Raw genomic sequence first — 23,239 nt, forward strand, 5'->3', positions numbered from 1 at the left:
ATGCTTAGCTCTGCACGGTCCGTGTCGCGTGCCAGGGGTCTCCTTGCTTGTGTCTGACGGATTGAATGGTGATGCCTGGGATCTAGGAAGGGTGTATGCTGTAATAAGCTGAAAAGAAGTGTTGTCGTAAGAATGGGCTGGATAAGAATCTCTGAATCACTTATTCCTCCTTTCTTCCTACTTAGTAAAGGTTATGCGATTGTTTTACTGCCATATGATATGGGATAGTCGATGAAAGTTTCAGTCCATGTATAAACTTCTTTTTTAGACGGATCGCCTTACCACTTGAAGCTGCCTATAAAATTCTGCAGTGACCAGGATACTGTAGCGATCTTGTGACGTTAGGCCATTAATTGCAATTACGACGACCAAGATTCGTGGCGGACGCAAGGGAGAGATGAAATCATACGTGTTGCAGCCGGAGATTGTCATTCCCATCGATTTACATGACGCGCATAACACGGCATCTCTGAGGCTTTTGTTGAAATTCAGCACTTTATATATCGAAAAAGGCAGTCCTGTGGTTTGTAATAGAGAGGGGCACTTTTATAAACCAAACAACGATTCCCCCTGTAGACATGATACAGATAAGCAGCTACTGTTTCCAGCCAATACAGTACAACCGCGCAGAACGGGAGAACAAGAAACGCATACTCATATCCGCCGTCTTTTGACAGGGCCTGAGCCTACTTCCTGTTCAACGCTTTCTCCTCCCACCGATGCCCATCCATTGTCAAGTCCTTCCATAGACCTCGAGCTACCAAGTGCAGGAGACATAGACCTTGACTCCGAGTCACGCCGTAAATGAAAAAGCAGGAGCTTGGTATAAGCGGCAGCTGTAGCCGCGGCATAGTTTTGCCATTTCTTGTTCTTATGGGAGTCGGCGTAGTCACAAATACCACGGATGATGAACGATGGGAGAATGTTCATGATACCAGCAGCTTCCATTTCGAAGCATAAGATGCCATACTCTTTTGCTAGATTATCCCTTTCTCTTGCATCTTTCATTACCTTGTTTCCAGATGCAATCAAGCCGTAATGGATCTTTGGCCGATCGGACGTTCGTGGCGGTCTGAGTAGTTCCCTGGACGTGTCGCATTTCTCACATGTTTCCTCACCCCTAGGATGTGTATATCCAGACTCATAGAGTATGTCGGTAAAAGCGTCAGGGTATGCATATTCTGGGTTCGCGTCACTGATTTGCCGTAAGTAGGGCCCTAAAGGTGCACGAGACAGTCTTGGGTCCGACTGCATCAGACTTGACACTGATCTCAAGATTCGTGCAGGCGGTTGCAAGCATCCATTCAACTCGGGTCCGTACTCATGTGCCTTTATCATGTCATATGGCAAGACGCCAACACCGCTACCGATTGGCTTGCTAACCACGACATCTCCCAGTCGAATATCATTTCGGGCAGACGGAACCCCACCTCCAATGCCAACTAGCAAACAGAATTGTAGACGACTAAAGGTTCGCCCCATATTAGATGCCACGCTGGCGGCCGAGTTTGTTCCATATTCACCATCCGGGAGGCAGGTGGCAACTACATTGTGCTGGCCCATAGATCCAAAGGCATAGGAGTTTGTGTCTGTAGGTGGGACCATCACATTATCATGAGAAGTGTCGAACAAGATTCGCACAGCCATCAGCTCAATATGGAGAGCACAAATGATGCCAACGGTAAAGTTGTCACTGATTGAGTAGGACGTCATTGAGAAGGCCGTTAGTGACGGTTCCGTACGAAGCTCAACAGAACGTCGATTGAAACTGTCTTCTCGGGTTGATGATATTGAGTCGCAGCTGCCTCCCATACCACTTTCAAGTGTCTCAGAGGTTTCACAGTCGTTTCTGATACCGTCAATCAACACGATAGGCTTTCGCGATGGCTCGCCAGCTTCCGGCCAGTGCCATAGGTTCATCGAGTTTAGCCCAAAAATGAATGCACCGCCTTTATTATCTTCACAGTTCAGCGTTTCTCCAGTGACTTTATAGGCCATGGTAGACGGCAACAGGACCTGGGCGATATCCGAGTGCCGCATATATTTTGTTGAAATGCACCGGCATTTTATTGCAGTGTTCTCTGGGATGTGCCAGATTATTTGGTCTGTCAGCATGGGTGGACTTGCAGATAAGTTGCCACACCAGGAAGCAACAATCTCTTTGAGGTCTTCCTGGCAGATGACCAAGTACGAGTTTCCAGCAGGGACTTGGCCCCAATTAGAACAAGTACCAATGGGTTGAATCATATCCCCAAATCCGCGACCAAAAAGAGTGATTGCATGAACAGATCGTATGAGATCAATCCAGGCCATCCCCGCACAATCCAAAGTGGCTTCCTTTGCAAAAATAGGATCGCGCTCAGCCGCCAAGTTCTCAAAGTCCCAGCCTTCTAGTCGTGATCGTGATGTACACCGTTCTGGGTTGGCACTGACAGCAGCTGTTTGATAATCAAATGCCTTCTCGAGAATTTCATAGAACTGAGTGACGTACTCATGAAATAGCACTGGATCATTGTCATCATCATATATAGGAATTCTGGCGTTGGATTTGTCGCCAAGAACCCAAGATGCAGAGTACGGCCGATATGGCTCAGGATACCTCATCCTAGCTGGATGGAAGATAGTCGCCGCAGAGAAGACACCATTTCTGTCTTCTTCAAGAGAGGCACGCACAAGATGCAGCAGAGCAGTAGCCCCGTTTACAAGCCACCCACGTTTGTGGCCTTCGTCCCAGAGGAGCACGAACCTTTTCTCAATTGACTTCAATTTTTGAATATAATTTCTGCGTCTGCCACCGGACTTGAAATCCTTTAGACCAAAAGAAATGTTTCCTGTGGCTCCAGCAACGTTGTGCCCCTGAGAAATCGTTACATTCGCGAGAAGACAAGTTGGCGAGGCTTTTGGGAGACCGGAAGTCTCGACACTGTATCGCGCATCACGGGACCCTGCAGGAATGAGTCAGTCCACACCCAGGGAGACATTATGCATATAGGTATATCACGAACCAACTAAGAATTTCATTGTGGAGCACCAGCCCAAGATATGGCGGGAGCTTTTCAAGTCAAGAAGCTGTGTCTTGCCATTGCCAAGCTCCACACCATCATTGTATGATATGCGACTGCCATCTTTGGATGAAATAAGATGCCATAACACGAAATTTCCGTCAGACTCAGTTGGGACAAGCATAGTAGAGAAGCCCTTCAAAAAAACACTTTTGCCAAAAGTGTGAGCATGAGATGTTCCTGCTAGGATTGCCATCATGGCCAGGGGTATCTCTAGACCTATTTTCAGGCTTGGTCTCCGGGCGATGGGGAAGCCCTCAGCCACAACAGGATTTTTAAACAAACCATGCCAGCACTGGCCATTGAGCTGCGAGTCACCCGGTGCCATGTGCGTCGTAAACTGGATGGTACATGTAAAGTCTGAGAGAATCAGTCCCACACTTGGGCCTCTTCTAGCGTTGATAACAGAAGGCTTGCAGAAGACGAGACGGTCAGAATGCGGGGAGGTCTTCAGGGCAGACCCCATCCATGAGAGAACCTCGCCAATCTCTATAATCCAGCTCGGGAGAGCGTTCACCAGCACAATGATGGATGTTTTGGTGCCATCGTCTGAGGCCTCTATACCAACCTTGACTTGTGTTTCATCGGGCAAGATGCCTGGGATAGAAATCATTATCTGAATGGTCCTGTTGAACTATAGAGGCGCTTATTTGACTTACATATTGACCTTTCTGGATGATGGTTAGGTCTGACGAGCTCTTGCATGAGCTTCAGGATACTGACTCCACTGGATGGCCATGTTTGCTGGAGATACTCTGAGCACGTCAATGTCTGAACCATAGTGGTCGATCCTGTCAGGACAATGGCCTGGCCAATGGCTAATTCCGGAGGTTCCAAATACTGCTGCTCCTGGAGAAATGCGACCGGGTCCCAATCGATTTTGAACATCATTTTAAATCGCTCTGGGGGTATCTTTCGGCTAACTCGGGGGGAAGCAGGCAGAATTCGGGAAATGGCGCTGGATATCTCTTCCAATGAGTCTGGTAAGGTGGACATCACCATACATTCTCGAAAGACATCGGAAATCAATTTCCCATAGGAAGGGTCGGATTTGACCAAGCTCTTGTAGGCTTGAACACCAGGAAAATTTGGCTCTGGGCTGCTATCCTCGTCATCTTCATGGGTGGATATATCTGCAGAGTCAATGTGCAACCACTCGGAAGCCGGATAATCAGCACGCTCCACCGTTCTATCACTCAGTCCTTGCCATCTGTTCATCTTCTCAGCCAGCGACATGTTCTCAGAATCGTCTGAACTCTTCCAAGAAGGCCTCTCCGCGAGTATCTCGCGGCAACTGGCGGTGATATTCCTAGAGCTAGTATCAGCATCATCAAGAAACCACATAATGTGAAGACCTATTCATTTTACCTGCGGTATTTTCGAAGGAAAACCATCACGTCTAAATGCATTTGTGATGTGGCATTGTTACCAATACTCGATGCCAGTCCTTTCAAAAGCCGTGGCAGAGCGTTGCAAACCTTGTTCACAATTACTTCTGAAAACAAAGAGCCACCCACAGCATTTGATATATCTTCTGCAATCGCAAATACGTACGCATTCATACTTGCGTCTGAGAGGGAAGACGTTGACGAGTAAACACTGCCCTCTGTGTCATTCCCAGCAACGGGCTCAATGTTTTCCAGAGCTGCACCTGCATCCTGACTTTCCCGATGCGAACACATTTCTTGATCCAGGCTAGTATTTTGTTGTGTAGGCTTTCGTTGAGTATATGAGCCATACCCAGAGTCAATCAGCGTTTCTATTCCTACTAAGGATGCTTTCTGATTGGAATGAGGATCTTCCATCCCGGATTCTCCTGTTCGAGCCCATCCCTTAGTATCGTCATGTATAAGTTCGATCTCAGCTGGCTCCAAAAATTCCGTGGCATGTACGGCTTGGTTACTGCTCGAATTTCCAGCTTCGAGCTGGTCCTTCCGAAAGGGAGGCGTCGACTCGTGATGGGAGAGCAGATTCAAAGGTATTGACCAGTAAGAGATCTGCTCCATGTGCTTGCTCAAGTGAAAGAGGTGGGTTTTCTCCGTTGCACTTTTTCCCCACAAAATATGCATGATTCAGTCTGTAGTGTCCAGGTTTCGTGTCCCATCTTGTCTACTAAATCCAAAGATTGCGCCTCAATTCCATGCATTCTGCGAAGGTGTTCGTGGAACAAATCCAAACGGTAGAACACGGCATTGCATTTGTCAACATTGCAGGTGAGCCGGTTCGGTATCGAGCCAGACCTTCGATGGCTGTACTTTTCATGTTCCATCCACTGAGATGCCTGCTTGAAGACGTGGGGCCCGGTACAGTCCGGGAAAATGCAGACATATGGCTGAAGGTCATCATGCACATGGCTTGTCCAGTCGAACGGGTTTTGAATGAATTTCACTTCGAAACATATTGGACACTCAAACCTTGCTGGAAGCCCCGTCACCGGCGGAAGAGGTATACCTGGGGGGAAATCTGTGGTGGAAACCTCAGCAGAGAAGTAAGAATCAGCTCTGTTGGCTTTTTTAAAGCAATAGGATTCCGAAAGGCATTGATTGTTAGCCACACTACGGGAGTGAAGAGTGTCGGCTATACTTAATGACCCATAGCGATATAATTGCTCCTGTGCAAAGCGTAATATTAATGATGAGCCAATCTGTGGATAAACTTGTTTGATTTGACTTATGAAGTCTTCCAAGGCTGGCTGTGCAGGTAAACTTGGTGCCGACTGTCTCATCCAAGATGAATCATTATTGCTTTCTTTTATCCCACGCTTTTAAAGTAAATTAGGCAAGCTGGTCGACGCCCCATTCTCCAAGGAGGTCCTCACCTCAGATCTCCATGATATTGACAAGCAGTCTTTGATACTAGGTAGTCGCGACCGGTCTTCGACTGGATATGGCTTTTGCCCTGTTGAGCAATGTCAATTGAGGATACAATCGCATACTTTGGTTGCAAAATTTCTCACTTTGCTGCCACACATGATCGGGTTCAAAATGCCGCATGTACTCCGACTTTGGGGTACCTGGTTCTGTATAAAGCGGAAATGCTTCGAGGTCTGAGTCCACCTTTTTTGAGGGCCCATAATTTGCAGATTTGTAGTCTAGGGCAGTTCTCATTGGCTCTTTGCCTTTGGAGTCCTGGCTGATGGAATGCATGCTGGGTTCGGTAACAAACGCATCTTTTATAGTCCTAATACCTTGTCCCTCTGAGCCTTGAGTGGCCATGTTTTGATTAGACATATTCAGCAACCCTCTCCTTCCCTGATAGTGTCAGAACTCCATCAAATACAAAACGCCATATGGTGCAAGGGATCGAAAGGTTTTTGCTTTGGTAAGGCTAATCAGAGTTCGTGTTGAGTGCTCGGGTACTTTATTGAAAGTCCGTGATGAGTGTTCAAGTACTTTGTTGGGGGAAAGTGAATTGGCGGAAAAGAGGGGATCTTTCTCAGCCGCATCATGCACCGCCCAGTAGCGCTTACCATATCGAGGCTGTTACTGTAATGCGAAACTTCACTCATTATACTTGGCTCATAAAGTACCTGGGTGGTATGATACGAGTATAGTGGCAAGACTAGATATACTATGGATCATGAAGTTTGTGTAACTCACCAATGAGCTGAGTTAAAGGCAGCAAGCTAAGTGGTACACGAGGGTGTGGGAAAGCCTCAAGTGATTACTAAAGCAATGAAAAAGTTCCCTAGTTGTAGGCCAAATTTGAACGTGGTTCTGGGAAGGACCCTCGGCCATTTCCCAGGATTCTTGTAGTATAGGCAAATATGATCAAGACACCCACATACGCATGCCTATCGCGACCTACGAATACCTTATTGGTATAGATATTGGGGCGCCTTTATCGGTCAGGCCGCGGAGGAGAGATTGCTTGCCGGCGCCTTCGTAGCCGAGGATGGCGACTTTGTAGGTCGGTTGTGGGGGTGTGGATGTGAAGAGATTTGTAATATAGGCTATTAGGGCGGACATCTTGGTGTTCGGGGGATTGTTTGAGGACTTCTGAGGCGAGGCTTCTGGTGGCTTCTTGTAGGTCCAATCTAGATTGGAAATCTGTTGTGGAACTTCCAAGTGGATACCTCTAGCGCGATGGCTGCTTATCGTCTGTGGAGCATTCAATCTATGGCCCGCGGTGGCTTGCAAGATCTGACGACATCGTGTCTAGAAATTCTGGTCTATCGATTAATGAAATTCAAGGTTTCACTTCATTCCTGCAGTGCCAAAAGTAAATACGTTCTATATGGTATCAAATCAAAGCCCCATGGAATCACATGTCAAGTAAAAGCCAACGGAATGAACATAGTATGGGTCGGGACGAGACGGTGGAAATGCACGTCGAAAGCTCGTCTCACATGATGAAATGAAAAGTCGAAGCAGATCAGAGGAATATTTATAGGACCGAAGTGATTGCTGCTATTTTATGGTTTTTTTTTAGAGTATGAGTCGTCGACCCTACCTGTACTTGTCCATGAACTCGGAGTGGAACTTCACAATACGCTCGACCCAGTCGGTGCCTGGTGCAAGGAATGTTGTGCGGAAGTGAAGGGTGTTTTCTTTTTGGCCGAAGCCGGAGCCAGGAACGACACACACGCCGGTAGCGTCGAGCATGCCCAGGCAGTAGAACTCGTCGGCAGCGCGGCCCTCAGCCTTGGCGGCCTCGACAGCCTTAGCAGGAAGGTTGATGGTGGGGAAGAGGTACATGGCACCCTGGTAATGATAATTAGCACGGAAGGTTCATGGGTGATGGGAATGAATAATGCTTACCTGAGGCTCCTGGCACTCAACTCCCTCCATACGCTGGAAAGCATCGTACAAGGCAAGAGCACGCTTGTGCAAGCCATCCCGGATGCCATTGAATTCCTTCTGGTACAGCTCGAAACTGGGGTCACCCTCGCGAGGGGGGTTGACCATAGTCTCGAGCAGGCACTGTGCAACGACCGGCGGGCACAGACCAATGCTGACGAGCTTGTAGATCTGCTCCTGGACCAAGGGGTCGAAACCGACCAACTCGAAGTAACCACCACGGTGACCGCACTCGCCAACCATGCCCTTAGAGGTACTGTGCATAGAAACCAGCTCCACATCGTCGTACTTGCCAGGAGTCTCCTGCTGGAGCTGGCGCAGGCGCTTCTTGAACGAGACAAACTCGCCGGTGAAGACGTTAGTCTGGTACACCTCATCGGCAATGACGACCAGGTGCTCCTCGGCGGCGATATCAAGGACCCCCTTGATATCTTCGGGGCTCAGCGAGGCACCGGTAGGGTTACCGGGGTTAATCACTGCGACGGAGCGCACATTGATGTTCTTAGCCCGGGCATCCTTGATCGACTGCTTAATTGCGCTGACATTGGTACCCCAAGCCTTCTGTTCTTCCAAGTAGTAAGGCACACACTGCGCATTCAATAGTGACAAAGTGGCAGTGTAAAGCGGGTACTGGGGGATGGGAACCAGCACACCAGCATTCGGGTCATTGCAGATGACGCTCAGCAGGGTGCTCACACCAGACGAGGCACCTGCTGTCAAGAACAGGTCCTGCGGGTTGGCAGGGAATCCATCACGCTCCTCAATGAACCTGGCCACGCTGTTTCGGATTCCCGGAGCACCCTGGCTGTGGCTGTATGCACCAACACTCTGCACATTGGCCAGAAGGACCTTTGCGCGATCAATCACATCCTGTTTGTATCCAAAAGATGTTTTGAGGGCCTCCTGGTTCTCCAATAGCAGGGGGTTCTCCACGAGACTGAGGACTTGACGGAAGAAGGTAATTGGCTTCTGATCGAGTTGCTGTGGATTACCAATGTTCGCAAAGATGACGCTGTCAAAGGGCAGTGACTTGTCACCATCAGACAGGCGCTGACGGTAGGTCTCGGCCTTGACTGCCAGCTCACCCCGGACGGCGTACTTGGCTGCGCGAATGTGCTGGTTGATGTTGTCGACGTTCAGGCATTTCTTCGACTGAGTGGACAAAGTTCGCTTAGTGTAGGCGACGCTGGTTTGAGTCATAGTGGGTTCTGAGGTTCAACCCAGACGTTAGTAAGATATCAAAATATGAGACAATCCAGTGGAAATGATAGTGTAGATGAGGTGGAGAAAGCAGAACGATACACGATGGGACTTATAAGGCGGGACAGCCCCTCTCTCCACGGGATACCATCCGATCTATATATGGTGCAACACATCCCACGTACCTGACCAAGCGGAGAACCTCCCCGCAGCACCAAGTGCGGTCGGGCGAAGTAGGAGACCATTCGGCCGGGTCGTCAAGGCCCGCAACGGAGACGCCCGTACACTGGAGGTGAGCTTAAATTGCCAGGACATGATGATGGTCAGCCGTTCGGTCTACCTCTTTGACCTCTTCAATCGACGCGATGATAGGATAAAACGGCTACAGCGCATGAAGAAAAAAGAATCCAGGGACCGATTGGGCGGTGTGTGAGTCAGCATTGAGTTTCCCCACATTCGGTGAACCAAAGATAACAGGGGTGGAGTCCTAAATCGTTTACCGGAGAGCCCGAGGGAGGCTATTCACGGCATCGAAAAACAAAAAGCAAGTCCGCAAGATCCATGACGCTCTAAGCGCAGTTGGCTTGGGTCGGGCTGGCGCTAGGTCGATCTTTCCTCGGAAAGGCTTGCCCGGCCCCAGTGGACTCCGTATCGTCAATCCGGAGCCGCCCGATGCGGGGATATTTATTACTAGTACTCTCCACCACCTAAAATGAGGAACGATCATTAAGTATCATGGATAGCATAAGATCCAGCTGTAGACTGGAATTCTAGAAACAGGTTACAATGCTAAGAGGTTATCTCGATCCGTGACAACATGGTCCGCGGGATTCTTGGGTTCGTGTCGGAAGTACATTTCCCTTTCCTCCATTCAACTGCGCTCACTACCCCGAAGGCGGACAGCCTGTCCATACTTCTGGAGCTTGGTGATCAGGGCATCGCCGTGCTTCACCACATCCGCATACTGCTTGTTCTTATCGTCGGGTCGGTTGGTCTCAATGATCCCGTTGACACGATCGATAGTGCAAGCAATACGGTTGCTAGAGATGAACTTGGCCAAGTCCCTACTTTTAGATTAGCAATGTGCATGATTTGATGATGCCAAAGAGATACATACCGGTCCAGATAATCCACAGTCACACCAAAGTCATTGGCCATAGTGTTCAGGCCTACCACCCGGTAGCTCTGGAGGAGCTGCTGGTAGGCACGTAGTCGCATTTCCCGAACGAACCATGCCCGGTGCTCGTGCAGGTAGTGGTCCTGAGTCAAGAATTCGTCCTCCACACCGGCAAGAGCCACGAAGAAAGAGCGGTAGTTGCCATTGTACAGGCTGTTCACCAAGTTTGCCAGAGGGGAGAAATCAACCGGGGCTTCATCCTCTGCTTGCTCGCCAGAGCCAGTTCCCAATGTGGTCAAGTTGATGGCAGTGGCGGCACCAGCAGCCGGAGTTGTTCGTGAAACAGTCGCGTCCTTCATTTCCTCTTCCCGAGAACCAGGGCCCGCTGAGATCTCGCCAGAGAGGGCAGCCAATTGGTCTTCTCCAGCACCCAGGATGGCCCTGATCTCCGGGGCGTCCACAACCTTGGCCTTGAAGTCCACCCGCTTGAGGGACAATGATCCCGCAAGCACCGAGTAGATGACGAGCGAAGAGTAGCTGCAAAGTTCGTAGCTGGTAAATGTGGATAGACTATCAAGGAGAAGAGGAGCAGCCAAGCTGTATGAGCGGATGGTAAGCAGATGCAAACCCTTGTATGCCTTGAGACGATTCCTCCGGTCCCAGTCACCACCGCTATCGACCAGCGTCTCTGCGCGCTCGATCGTCTTCTTCACATACATAGCGTCGCCGAAGAACAAGCCGATGCGGATCATGGCCAGAACCAAGTCAATTTTAGTTCCCAGGAAACCAATCTTATCAAGCAGCTCGTCGTACGACTCAACGGCTTTATCCTATAGGAAGTTGGCGTTAGTAATTTTTCTGTTCACGTTTCTGAGGAACATTTCATACCTTATCACCAACTCGAGCCCAGAACTCCGCCCGTTTGCCCCGAGCGGCCTGTACCTCAGTCTCACCCGCGGCCTCCTCTGCGTCTTCCTCTTCCTTCTGGATAGTCTCGAGCTCCTTTCTATTATCATCAAGCAGAGACTGGTAAAGTTTCTCGTCCCACGGGAATTCGATGTTCTGGGGCGACTTTCGGGAGGCGAGCATGTTGGAGGTGATGAGAGGCTTGGAGGTTCCGGCGTGAGAATGTTGTGTGACACCTTCCCCAGCATTGTTCAAGATACCCTCCGTAGGGTGAGCCAGATGACGGTAGAATGGGGCCATCTTGCGTTCGGAAATGGCATCTTGTAGCTTCTTCAACGAGGACTGGCGGGTGGATGAGGCGCATGCAGGGTTAGAGAGGTTGAAGACATGTTGGGCGAGAAGGAGATCAGGGTACTTGATGTACTGTGGATCAGACCCCATGATGGCGGATCAGGACTGATGAGCGAAATGAGAGATTGAAGAATCGGGGGTCCGAGATGATGAGTGCGTTGATGAGATGGGACGCTGGAAGGAAGCGATACATCACGTAGCTGGACCGAAGCTCAGCTGGCGGAATGTTTCTCCGTACCGAATACTCCTTGATGCCTTAGGCGCCAAATCACAAATCGTATGTTGGAATATCATATCACGTGGAGTCCCACGTGACTTGGAGCTTGACTCCAGGGGTTTTGCTGATCGTCAATTCGTCATTGGCTGCCTGCCATCTTCATCCATTGAGAATTTAGCCCAGCAGTCTACCGAGATACCAGAAACTGAAAGGAGTACTGGGCCTACTGTTTATTTGTGTCCTTATTATTACAAGTTTCTCTCCCAGGAGTCTGGTACTTGACTTCTTTCCAGTGTTTCCTTTTCTCTTCTCGCAGGCATCCGTCCCACTAAATTTTTACGGTCGATGATGAGAGAGCTCTCGGTATACAGCTAAAGATGAGGAACGCCGCCAAAGCGAAAGCTTGTGCTCAGTAGAGAGATCGTCGAATCTTCTAGGACACGCTACATAGATCCCTTAGTGGAGCCAACTGACAAGGGAGACCAATGAGATGTGTTAAATCTTTTTGCCCGCCATCTACTCCGTACACACGCTAGAGTACCGGGTTACTGTCGCATGTGACGCAGGATAGATCGATCGAATTTTCTTTTCTGTCCGATTTTCATACATACGCTGATCCATCTAGTTCATGACAAGCTTCGTAATCCCAAATTTGACCCGCATTGCGCGTGATGTCGCTGCAGGGGGTTTATGTATGAGGTCGTGTGCTCTTTCAGTAATGCCGTAATTCTACGCCTGACCAAGCAGCCACCATTATACGCGTGGGACATTGCCTTTTCCAAACCTGATTCTTTCCTTTGCTCTCTCCCCATAGTGCCGGTCCTGAGGGCCATAGTGCCAGCCCTGAAGGTAAAAAAGCCGTAGAAACTCTGTCCATTTCCCTGTCTCAGCTTGGACCAAATCCACCAAAAGTGGATTTTCGGCCCCAATCTAACAAACGACCCGCACGTGCGTCCCTTCATAGTACAGGGAATTTTGCAACTGGATTCGAATCCTTGTCGAATCCTTACACGCGGATTCGGATTGCGTCTTCCGATAATCAGATCATATCTTTACACAAGCTTTTCGGCGTGGCCGGTTGAGGTACCAGAGGCGGAACAGACCGAGGAGAAGCCATGGGCCGGTCTGAGCGCAGGTGATAGAATGAAGGCTTTTCATTGGTTGCACTCTCCCCAGGGAAGGTTGTTGCTTAGCGCAAGAGAGAAAAGCGTGGAAAAGGCCCCCACTGTCCCACATCCCGGCCAGTTTATTGGTGATTTTGTGGGAACCTATGCACGTTTAAGAGGCCGACACTGGTTTGAAGGTGTTATCGGCATAAATTGATGTTAGCGTCGTTTTTTTTTTCTTGGTTTAACTGCCCTCGTGCTACTTATTCTCTCTTGTCAGCCCTATTTTCTCTCCTCTTTAATCTTTTGTTTCAACTTGAGTCTTTCAACTGCGCCGCACAGTGAATCGGTCACGCTATCACTGTGATTTTGCAACGGCAATCCTTTAGCTTTTCAAAGGTGAGATAAGTTCCCCCAAGTGCCTCGATGTCAAACTCAACGTTTCTTAGAGCTACCGTGACGGCGGCCCGCAAAAATGACTTCTAAGGAAATCGAACCCAAAACATACCCGGAGAAGGGCCCTGGTCCGCTGGAGGATGGTGCCGACGGCATGCCACCACTTGAAGATAAGACCAAAAGTCGCTGGGAGCGCAGCTGGCCTACTATTGCTTGCGGTGCTGGTTTATTCTCTGATGGTTATCTCAATGGCGTAAGTGCTGGAGAAGAAAAAATAAATCAACACGGGCCGCGTGCCAATTAAACTACTCTATGGTCATTGGTCTCACGTGCCGTGTTACTTTGTGGGGAAAACATACTGATATCGATGTTTCCAGGTCATTGGTCAAGTCAACACAATTCTGAGTACCATCTATCCGGATGCCTACGCCAACTCTACGGCCAGCCAGAATGTCTCATCAATTGCGTTCGTCGGCACTGTGGTCGGAATGCTCATCTTTGGCTACACGAGTGACCATTGGTCGCGCAAGTGGTCCTTGATGATTTCGACCATCATCCTATTTGTTTTCGCAGCTCTCTGCGCTGGTTCCTATGGTTACCATGACAGCACATATGGACTGTTCGCTGCGCTCACGGCATATCGGTTTTTCATTGGAATCGGCATTGGTGGCGAATATCCGGCCGGCTCGGTCGCCTGTGCAGAGAATACGGGCGAGCTCAAGCAGGGCCATCGCAACCGGTGGTTCATCATGTTCACCAACTTTCAAATCGATCTTGGGTTCGTGGTGTCGGCTTTGGTGCCCATGATTGTGTGCCTGGCCTGCACTTCTGATCATCTGCGAGCGGCCTGGCGTATCTCCTTGGGCTTGGGTATCATTCCTCCCTTGAGTCTGGTCTACCTTCGGTACAAGATGCAGGAGCCCGAGGAATTCAATCGCCAACGCATGCACACTTTCCCACTGAGACTGATCGTTAAGTTCTACTGGAAACGCTTGGTAAGAGTTCCTACTATTAACACCTAAAGGGGTATCTTACTAAATTGGCTATAGTTTACCGTCTCCTTGATCTGGTTCATCTATGACTTTTCTTCGTACTCCTTCGGTCTGTACTCCTCGAAATTCCTGGCATTGATCTTGCCGTCGACTGCACCACTCTGGAAGACTTTCGGCTGGACTACTGTGATCTATCTCTTCTACATGCCCGGATCTTTTCTCGGGGCTCTTTGCAGTGACTGGCTCGGTCCTCGTCAGACACTGGCCATCGGGGTTGCTCTTCAGGGAGTGGTTGGATTCATCATGTCCGGATGCTATGAGTGGCTTGCCACTACGGAGTATATGGGTGCTTTTATCGTGGTGTACGGGTATGTAGATCCTACGACTCGCTATTCAAGCTTTCACTGATTATCATAGTGTCTTCCTGGCTCTGGGCGAATTTGGTCCTGGTGACAACATTGGCCTGGTCGCGGCCAAGACTAGCGCTACCGCCATTCGGGGACAGTATTACTCTTATGCCGCGGCCATTGGAAAGATCGGTGCCTTCGTGGGCACATACGTTCTTCCTATTGCTCAAGACAATGCCCCCAACAAGGTCCGAGCTGGTCAAGATCCTTTCTTCATCTCCAGCTCTCTTTGCATCTTCAGTGCTTTCCTGGCCTGGTTCCTTCTGCCCCAGATCAACCAGGTACGATTCCCATTCTGTGTTATGCTACGCTCAACTCTAATACACTGCAGGACACCATTACCCACGAGGATGAGAGGTTCCGCGAGTTCCTAGCCGAAGAGGGCTACGACACGTCAACCCTGGGCAATTATTAACTGGGCTCACCCAGGCCCAGGTTTTGCCGCCACCAAATCAGGCACTTGTACGATTGCTATCCCTCTTTTCATTAATTGCCCACACCCTCCTGCCACATTCCCCCTGATGAATGTGCTCTGGATCTGACACCCCATGCAACACCCCATGTCTCAGTAATCAGCCATGCTATGATACGAAATTACCCTTTGCGACGAACCGGCCACATACCCCCTTGCGACACGATTCACGAGAGATCCCCTGCAATGTATTATGACAGGATGGTGGGCATTTTCCGAGCTGATCTGCGGGTGATCTACCTCGGCGATGCATTTCCGAACATTTTATTGCTCTTGTATTTGACCAGCTTGATGTTAGCGGCAGAATCATCTCAATAGTAAGTAATGTTCCGAGTGTTGTGCTTCCGACTCCTGCTCAGACTTTTATGCACATCCAAATAATTACAGATAAATTGTAGATGGCAATGTTGGTGCAGTGAACCTAATTATGCGATGACGAAAATCGATCGGAAGATAGATCGCGATTATGCCGTAAACCACAGCCCAAAAACTCCTTGTAAATAACAATATACATTGAATAATGAAGAAAAAATCACTGTTTCTCTTTTTAAGCTAAACCAGAACAAGCAGATCATAGCCAAATGAACCAAAATAAGCACTTCACATGAAATGCGGGAGATGGAAGACGTCAGATCGGGGAGTGGCCGGTCACTCCACACTTTCCCCCTTCAGCCGAGGTTGCCCATCAGCGGCTCCAGACGCCGGTCAATTACCGGCCCTCCCTTTCACCACCCGACAATACATTCCTCCCTTTTTAAACACTCTCCGTCCGCTTGTGACTTCCTTCTTTCCTTTCGAAGCCGGACTCCGAACCAACCCCAAACTCCATTCTCGCGTGATCGAGAATTGAATCAGCAAACATGGTCGCCGACGCTCTCGTTTACCACCCAGCGCTGGCGCACTGGCTGCGCTTTGTCGCAACAACCGGTATGCACATGCCCCTATAAACCTGATCCTATGAGCTAGGCTTAGGCCAACCGAGAGAGTCAAATCGAGCACAGTGTAATACACTGCAGTGATGTCCTCAGGGATCCCCTGATGGGGCGGACGAGATGGCGAAGCTCAATTCCAGCCTAACCGCATCCAAAAAAAAATCCCAGCTAACAACCACCTTCTTCATCTATCCAGTCGGTCGCGATAAGCTCCTCCGTACCCTCCAATACTTCTCCCGCTTCTACGCTTGGTACCTGTACCGCACCAACAAGCCCCAATCCGCCATCGATCCCTACAATGCCGTCAAGAAGCAGTTCGGCACAACGCGCAAGATCATGCGTATCGGCAAGTTCGCTGAGCACCTCAAGGCTGCCTCCGTTGCCCTCGACAACAAGGGTCCTATCGACCCTGTCCTGCGTTACCTGAGCGTCGGTCGTCAGCTCGGTTACGCTGGTTACCTGTCCCTTGACATGGTGACCGTTGTTGATGCTATCGGATTCCGCAAGCTTGAGTCTGTGAAGCGTTTGCAGGAGAATGCGTACCGCGCTTGGGCTGCTGGTCTGATGTGCAGTGCTCTTGCGGGTCTGTACACTCTCTTCAAGCTGCAGGAGAAGGAGAAGACCGTTGACCGGAAGGAGGGCGAGGGTGTTGTGGAGGCTAAGAAGATTGAAAAGTACGTTTTCTTTGTTTGGGATCCTATCAGAAAAAGAGTCCATGTGCTAATGTTTCATAGGGAGCGCTCTGCTGCTCGGATACAGCTCTTCTCCGATGTCTGCGACTTGGCCGCTCCGTTGTCTGCGATCGGTGTCCTCAACCTGGATGATGGTATTGTCGGTATCACTGGTACCATTACCTCCCTGATCGGTATCTGGTCCCAGTGGCGCAAGACCGCGTAAATGGAGTCTGCAACCATGAGGTCACCATCAGTGGAGTGTAGTGAGTACTGGTTCGGTCATATCTAGCCGAGCTTGTGTGCTGGTATGAGGGACTCTGTCCTTGTACCAGCGAAGAATGAAGGATACGTAGATTAGTTGGTCCTGACTACTGCGTTATGAGTTTGACCGTTTCCGCGTTTATATCCTTGTCATGAACAACTTGTATCTCTTTTTTGAAGGGGAAAATGTCTAGATGCCCCGTCTTTGAGTATATAGCAATTTCATTCCGTCTTCTTTAAAACCCATCCTAAGTCCCTAACTTTCTACGGGAAGTTTACCTTGGTTGAAGGTTAAAAAGTGGTATCTCATTCTGTCAAGAGCTAGTAGAACCCCATTTCGCACCGGTGGATATCATTCTCATCAAAACCACAAATCCAAAACCCCATTTCTCATAACTCGTATCGCTTCTCATCGCCGTAACCTATCTCCATCACTCATCACGGGCGGGCGGCTTAAACAGGGCAAGTCTAACATCATCAGTAATCACCCGACTCAAAACAAAAGAACCAACGAACCGCGCCACACGATCCACAGGTCTTAGAACCACCGGCCATAGCGGCAGAGCACTTGGGGCAGCTAGCGTGTCCGGACATATTATAGAGATCTTTGGTCTATCAGCCAGTCAGAGGGAAGCGTTCTCTGGAACGAGTCTGGAACGAGTCTGGAAATGTGCATAACACGCGAATATCATACCTAAAGAGGTTGGTCTGGCTACCAAGGTAGATAAAAATGAGAAGGCGAGTGATCGTTAGGGAAAATGTCAGCGAGGGGCAGAAGAAAATAATCCACTTTGTGTCTTACCCCGCCTGCCCCGCTTTATGATAAGCTGTACTGAGTATACCCTGCGTGATGTGCAGATGTAACGTATAGGCACAACCTTAATTAGTCTAAGATTCCACATACCGGAGAATAATAGCAGTTAGTAAATGCCTAGATCTTTCTCAAGGATGTTGACTGCTTAGAGAACAAACGTTCTAGTGAGAACGCTCGATAGCCCTATGAGCCGACTATGGCTCACTTGAAGGATCTACAGATATTCTAATGTTGTTGAATAGGTTGGGAAAGCTTCAATGGAAACGAGTGTGTGCTAATTTCCAAAGGTACAAGATGTCGGTTCACCACCGAGTAATAGCTCAGCCCTGTCTATATGCTTGTTCAATCTCCTTTTGCGAATAATGCTCCACTTTCCACATAATCTCCAACTCCTCATTCGCATCCGCAAACATCTGATCCCTAGCCTCATCCCCCAAGCAAAACGTTGGCCGTTTATCAAACCCATGAATCGCCTCCTCAATCACCAACCCCCCACAATGCCTCATCCTTCCTTCATCCACAAACTTACAAATCCTCTCCCTCAACGCATCCCCCTCAACAAGCAATTGATCCCATCCACACGTATAGATAGACACAGAAGGTGGGAGCGCTGGAAGTAACACATTCGCCGGCGCCAACGCAGGCGACAAATACGGATGCGCCCAGTCAACACTTCCACCCTCCTTCTTAGGCAAGTTCTCCCGAACAAGATACGACTCATCAAAGAACGTAAAAACCTTCGGTGGAATCAACGACCGCTCCGCCGCAATAGGATTCGTAGCATCCCGTTCCGACCGCGAACGCGTCCAATCCACAGTAGGATAAAACGCCAACGAACCTGCAAGTTTGATCTCACTTTTGGTTTCTAGACGTCCACGAATCTCAAGCTCTTCATGTAAACGCAGCGGAACCGTAAAACAAAGGTTCCCACCCGCACTATCGCCGCAAAGCACAAAGCGGTCGCGGTCGAGATTGTATTTATCTGCATGATCCCATAACCACAGTACGGCGTCGACGCCGTCTTCGATGGGGATGGGAAATGGGTGTTCCGGTGCAAGCCTGTAGTTTACGCTGATGAAGACGCAGTCTGGGTGGGTTTTTGTGACGGCGTGAGCCCAGCGTGCGTTGTCGATTGCATGGCCGATTGAGAAGCCGCCTCCGTGGAAGTTTATGAGGACTGGACGGCGCGGTGCATCGATTTCGTGGGTTTGGGAGAAGGTTGAGGTTGGTTTTTGATTTTGGGCTGTGTAGAAGTAGAGTTTTATTGAGCCGGAGGTTTTGCTGACTGTTGTTGGAATTGTTAACTCTAGACTGGGGTTTGGGGGAAGGGGCCAGCAGAGGTAGCGGTCTACCCAGGAGAGGACGTTTTGCCAGAAGCGGAGCTTTTTAGCTTGTTTTAGGAGAGTTTCGCGCGATGATGGCATTTTCTTGCTTTCGCTTGGCTTAATGTGACGATGTTTTGGGCTTTAAATGTATATAAATGGCATACGATTTTGAACGAATGACGTATAAAAGGTGTAAGGTTGGCGAGTTTCCATTGAATTACATCTTTGGATTTGCACGTGGCGTTATCTTAATGAATTTTAGTTTGGCACTTGCACCCCCTCATGCTACATATGACAGGTTTAGTATGGATAAGAAATGCTTCGTTATTATGAGTGTACAGGTTACTGATGTAGATGACCATCGCCGATGATCTACAACCGGTCGATCGATCACCAGTTACTGTGGGGCAAATTATTCCACACAGCGATTTTATTGACAATAAAAGGCTTAGTCGTGCTCATTGGTGAATCATATACTTATGACAGAAATCTGGAGCTAATAGGCCCTGCTTTCGACGAAAATCTTAGACGATGTCACGTACGAGAAAGCCTCCATGCTGCAGCTCCTGGACTGATCCCCTCAGGATCGTACGTGGCTGCAGCCTCCTGCATTTGCTCCATGTTAGGCCAAGGTTACTCGTTCTAGGTTCTCAGGAGATATTTAGCAAAGACTTAAACAGGGGCAATGCCTTTCCCTTCACTAGGTAATTCAGATGTCATAAGCGATTTAATCGCGCTTGTCATGTTATAAGCTTGTTTTGTAAGCCATGGTTACATATATAATTACAAGCATTGTACTCATAGTGTAAGACTTACAGTATCGCTTGTTTCAACCAGTCAATTAGTGATAAGAGAGCATTGTGGGTGCTTTCAGCAGTGAAGATGAATTTAAAAAGGTTGGGGTCCAAAACAGACAAACGGAAAGTGATAGAATGGCCGATTTACGGAGTATTGTATCGATGAGGAGTCGAAGAGCTCTGTTGCTGAGAGAAACTCGCGCTGTGATTGGCATGGTTGTTGATATCAGAATTCTATTATATTGCATCTATCCAAGATTTTCGAAAGGGTCGTTGGCAGCAAATCGTGAGATAAAAGCTTATTCTATTACAAAATGCCAACTAGTTGACTAACGCGATTAGGAGAAGGTAGGTCGTAAGGTTATTGGTTGGCTGGCTGCACGTTTTTGTACCTCCCTCAGCCCCCTCCCTCTCTTGGGGTATAAGAAGAGAACAACTTCCCCACGGAATGACCAAAAGCCAAGTCTAACAACCTCCTCTGAATCAAATACCTCTAAGCGTCCATCATGTCCAACCTCCCCAATCCTTTACCAGTGGTCCTATGTGGCCTATCAACCAAAATCGGAAAGCCCGTAGCAGAGGCCATGCTACCCGAATTCGAAGGTAAGATTCAGCCTCATCACAATCTCAAACACCTTTGAAACAACACCTAAGCTTAACCAGTGATCCACTTCATCCAAACCAATGATGCGGCTCTGGCCGAGATTCCCCACCTACTCGCCGGTCGGGATCCCCAGTCCCCCCACAATAACGGCGTGGGCTCCGGGAATTACACTCAGCCGGCCCGTGCGGTCATTTTTGGCCGTGGATTTTCTCGATCCGATGTTGAGACTTTCCGGGCAGCGTGTGAAGGTGTAAACCAGGAGCCGGTCGTTTGGGTTGTTGGTGATTCTGCGAAGCAGCCTCCTGCCGACGCGCCGCCACCTGGGGAGGGATATGCTAAGATTGCTGCTCAGGGTACAAAAGATATTATTATAAAGTGGAAAGAAGATGGAGCTATTAAGGATGAGGTTATTCTTTACTGAGCTTTGCGAATCGGGGATTTAGTCCTCTGTTTTAATTTGACTTGCCCAGAGATCGTGTGGGTTCGGCCGGAATTTAGTGGGGCCCTCATTATATATATACTGAGGTTTTTCACACCCCGGCCCTGGCACCATATTTCTTAATTCCAAGATTAACATTCTATATTCATAAATACCTACCTTGTGAGCCAGAACCTCGCATACAAATGCGAGTGCCCGGTGCCCAGTATCGTGTCCTATCAGACAAATGAGCTATTGAGAAAATATGAGACTTTGGATCAGCTTCTTACCTCCGGGGCTCAAGCTTGTCTATCCTTGAGATTTCAGTAAGGTTTTTCGCACGTGCCTTATTTTGAAAAAATTGGTGAAAGTAATGAGGGAACTTTCTACCAGCTTTGCAAAGGAGAAAAATCCTGGGCTATACCTTGTAGATGATATAATAAGGCCCCCGATCATGGAAGCCAGAGATGACATCGGGTCCGACCAAGATGAGCTACGGCTGAACTTCTGAGTCCCCTAGGTATACGAAAAGTTTCACGATTCTGGTCATCTGCTTAAACTGATTTGAAAAGTCATAGATATTTCGGTGATATGGGTAAGTAAGTATCTTGCCCACTATGCCTGGGCCATATAGCTTCATCTTGTATACAAAGAGCACGGCAATTTATCTGAAACCCAAAGCTCTGCGCAACTACCACCTGGTCTTACAGCAGCTATCCGATATTTCCCTAGACGCTCAGGCATGGTGGCACGGATAGCTACGGCCCAAGCAAATAGCCGACAAACAAATAGAGAAGACTACATTCCATGACAAAGGTTCAAGCGACCAGGGGCGACATGACGCAAGTCACCAGGTGGAGGAACCCCTCCACGCTATACCCCGCATCCGCTTGAGCCACGCGACCGACTTCCCCAGACAGCCAAGAACTGCCAAGCGAGAATGTCAGACCAACGCTGGTACAAGGACGGTGGACATTCGCCCCCTAGTCAGTATCAGCTTTCCACTCGGGTGATTGATGAGCGAAGGCGTCATCAGGCAGTCGGTAAGAGGCCCGTTCCAGTGCCGGCCAGTCGCAAAAAAGTAGGCATGACGTGCAGGATCGGGTCGGGGAAAATAGGAGCCAAGTGATCTACGTGTGTGCCTTATTCCCGCACCAGGCCGTTTTGAGAACCGGAGCGATGTGGTTGGGCAGGGAGATCTGATACGTTTAGTTGGAATGACCAAGTAGATATCACGGGTGAATTAGGAGGGGGAACGCTGATGTGATTGGCGACTCTGTTGATAATCGTTAAGCCGGGAAGGTGATAAGGGGGGAGAGTTCCGGGGCGAACCCGGGGAGACCGGGGCTGAATCGAAGACCGGGGCAGGTTTCGGGATTTCCAGATGGTTTTTTCTTTTTCCTGGAGACAAGAATACCCTTTCCCCACTTGAAACGAAAACTAAAACGAATAGAGCAAAGTTATTATTAAACGTGAAAAAGCCTGGTTCCAGACTCGGGATCAATTGCTCTATGTTGTTGACGATGTCACGCGCAACGAAGAAACTCGTGGAATAAACAGAATTAAAATAAAAACAAAAACTAGACAGATCAGCTGAGCTGTAGGAACATGCCTAGAACACATTCCTAGCGACAAGAATAGTTTTCTTTTTCGGCGATTCGATACGTAAGCTCAAACAAATCGCGCAAGGGCAGCTTGTCTCATCCCGAGAACAACAATCCGGTTCGGCATCCGCCGCTAACCACCGGGAGGATCTGGGGTTGGGATCGAACCAGGGCCATTGGGCCTCACGAGCCGACACGAGGGCAGCAGCTCGAGCATGAACTGACGACCGAATAGAAAAAAAGAAAAATCCAACACGATGAGACCCATTTTCGGGACCCTACCGCATTCACGGGATGTTCCAAGCCTCAATTCGTGAGCTGGGCCGAGACCGAGAATTGGCACGTAACGTGCATTGGGAGGGCCTCGATCTCATTGAACCGTTAACACCGCACATTATCGTCTGGCAAGACAAAATGGCAGAAAACCCTAGGACCCAGCGGCAATATCTTCTGCCCACCCGACTATCCCTGGAAAATGGAAATGTACGGCCTCTGATTGGTCGAGGCCGCCGCGGTCAATGTCGTTGATACATCATCCTCGGCTGGTTAAACGCCGTTATTGGAGAACACTTCGGAGGATCCTAAAACCACATTTCGTTCCGACCTGGCACCGTGTCTTTGTCGTCATCGGGTTCATGATTTTCTGTATTTTTCGCATTCCAGTTTTATCGCTCACGATGCTCATTCCGAAGTGAAATCGGCGAGGCAAGCCGGAAAGAATCACATTCAAGCCCATTGTAGCCGATCGAGACTCCGGGATCGACAATTATGTCAGCTTCCCCCGC

The 23,239-nt window shown here is 49.1% G+C and overlaps 7 protein-coding genes across 7 annotated transcripts; 3 read left to right on the plus strand and 4 right to left on the minus strand.

Moving 5' to 3' along the window:
- Positions 1-654: 654 nt before the first annotated feature.
- N7484_004331 (Pfs domain protein) lies at positions 655-4,406 on the minus strand (the record flags this gene model as incomplete). The annotated part of the gene is made up of 3 exons (XM_057114751.1): positions 655-2,945; positions 3,006-3,659; positions 3,722-4,406. The coding sequence occupies 3 exons, from the start codon at positions 4,404-4,406 to the stop codon at positions 655-657; spliced, it is 3,630 nt and encodes a 1,209-aa protein (XP_056974891.1).
- Positions 4,407-7,510: 3,104 nt separating this feature from the next.
- N7484_004332 (putative alanine aminotransferase) lies at positions 7,511-9,376 on the minus strand (the record flags this gene model as incomplete). The annotated part of the gene is made up of 3 exons (XM_057114752.1): positions 7,511-7,765; positions 7,823-9,069; positions 9,247-9,376. The coding sequence occupies 3 exons, from the start codon at positions 9,374-9,376 to the stop codon at positions 7,511-7,513; spliced, it is 1,632 nt and encodes a 543-aa protein (XP_056974892.1).
- Positions 9,377-9,932: 556 nt separating this feature from the next.
- Positions 9,933-11,525, minus strand: N7484_004333 (proteasome regulatory particle lid subunit RPN7; the record flags this gene model as incomplete). Its single annotated transcript, XM_057114753.1, has 3 exons — positions 9,933-10,125; positions 10,179-11,008; positions 11,067-11,525. 3 exons carry the CDS (start codon positions 11,523-11,525, stop codon positions 9,933-9,935), a joined length of 1,482 nt encoding a protein of 493 aa, XP_056974893.1.
- Positions 11,526-13,233: 1,708 nt separating this feature from the next.
- Positions 13,234-14,968, plus strand: N7484_004334 (putative MFS phospholipid transporter (Git1); the record flags this gene model as incomplete). Its single annotated transcript, XM_057114754.1, has 5 exons — positions 13,234-13,407; positions 13,532-14,149; positions 14,204-14,514; positions 14,564-14,834; positions 14,885-14,968. 5 exons carry the CDS (start codon positions 13,234-13,236, stop codon positions 14,966-14,968), a joined length of 1,458 nt encoding a protein of 485 aa, XP_056974894.1.
- Positions 14,969-15,885: 917 nt separating this feature from the next.
- Positions 15,886-16,854, plus strand: N7484_004335 (PEX11 family protein; the record flags this gene model as incomplete). The annotated part of the gene is made up of 3 exons (XM_057114755.1): positions 15,886-15,952; positions 16,154-16,631; positions 16,692-16,854. 3 exons carry the CDS (start codon positions 15,886-15,888, stop codon positions 16,852-16,854), a joined length of 708 nt encoding a protein of 235 aa, XP_056974895.1.
- Positions 16,855-18,026: 1,172 nt separating this feature from the next.
- Positions 18,027-19,130, minus strand: N7484_004336 (alpha/beta hydrolase; the record flags this gene model as incomplete). Its single annotated transcript, XM_057114756.1, has 1 exon — positions 18,027-19,130. The coding sequence occupies one exon, from the start codon at positions 19,128-19,130 to the stop codon at positions 18,027-18,029; it is 1,104 nt and encodes a 367-aa protein (XP_056974896.1).
- Positions 19,131-20,334: 1,204 nt separating this feature from the next.
- On the plus strand, positions 20,335-20,853 carry N7484_004337 (uncharacterized protein; the record flags this gene model as incomplete). Its single annotated transcript, XM_057114757.1, has 2 exons — positions 20,335-20,431; positions 20,492-20,853. 2 exons carry the CDS (start codon positions 20,335-20,337, stop codon positions 20,851-20,853), a joined length of 459 nt encoding a protein of 152 aa, XP_056974897.1.
- Positions 20,854-23,239: the final 2,386 nt, after the last annotated feature.

The sequence above is a fragment of the Penicillium longicatenatum genome (genome assembly GCF_028827895.1).
Source record: "Penicillium longicatenatum strain IBT 33135 chromosome Unknown contig_2_segment0_segment0, whole genome shotgun sequence".
Taxonomy (NCBI): domain Eukaryota; kingdom Fungi; phylum Ascomycota; class Eurotiomycetes; order Eurotiales; family Aspergillaceae; genus Penicillium; species Penicillium longicatenatum.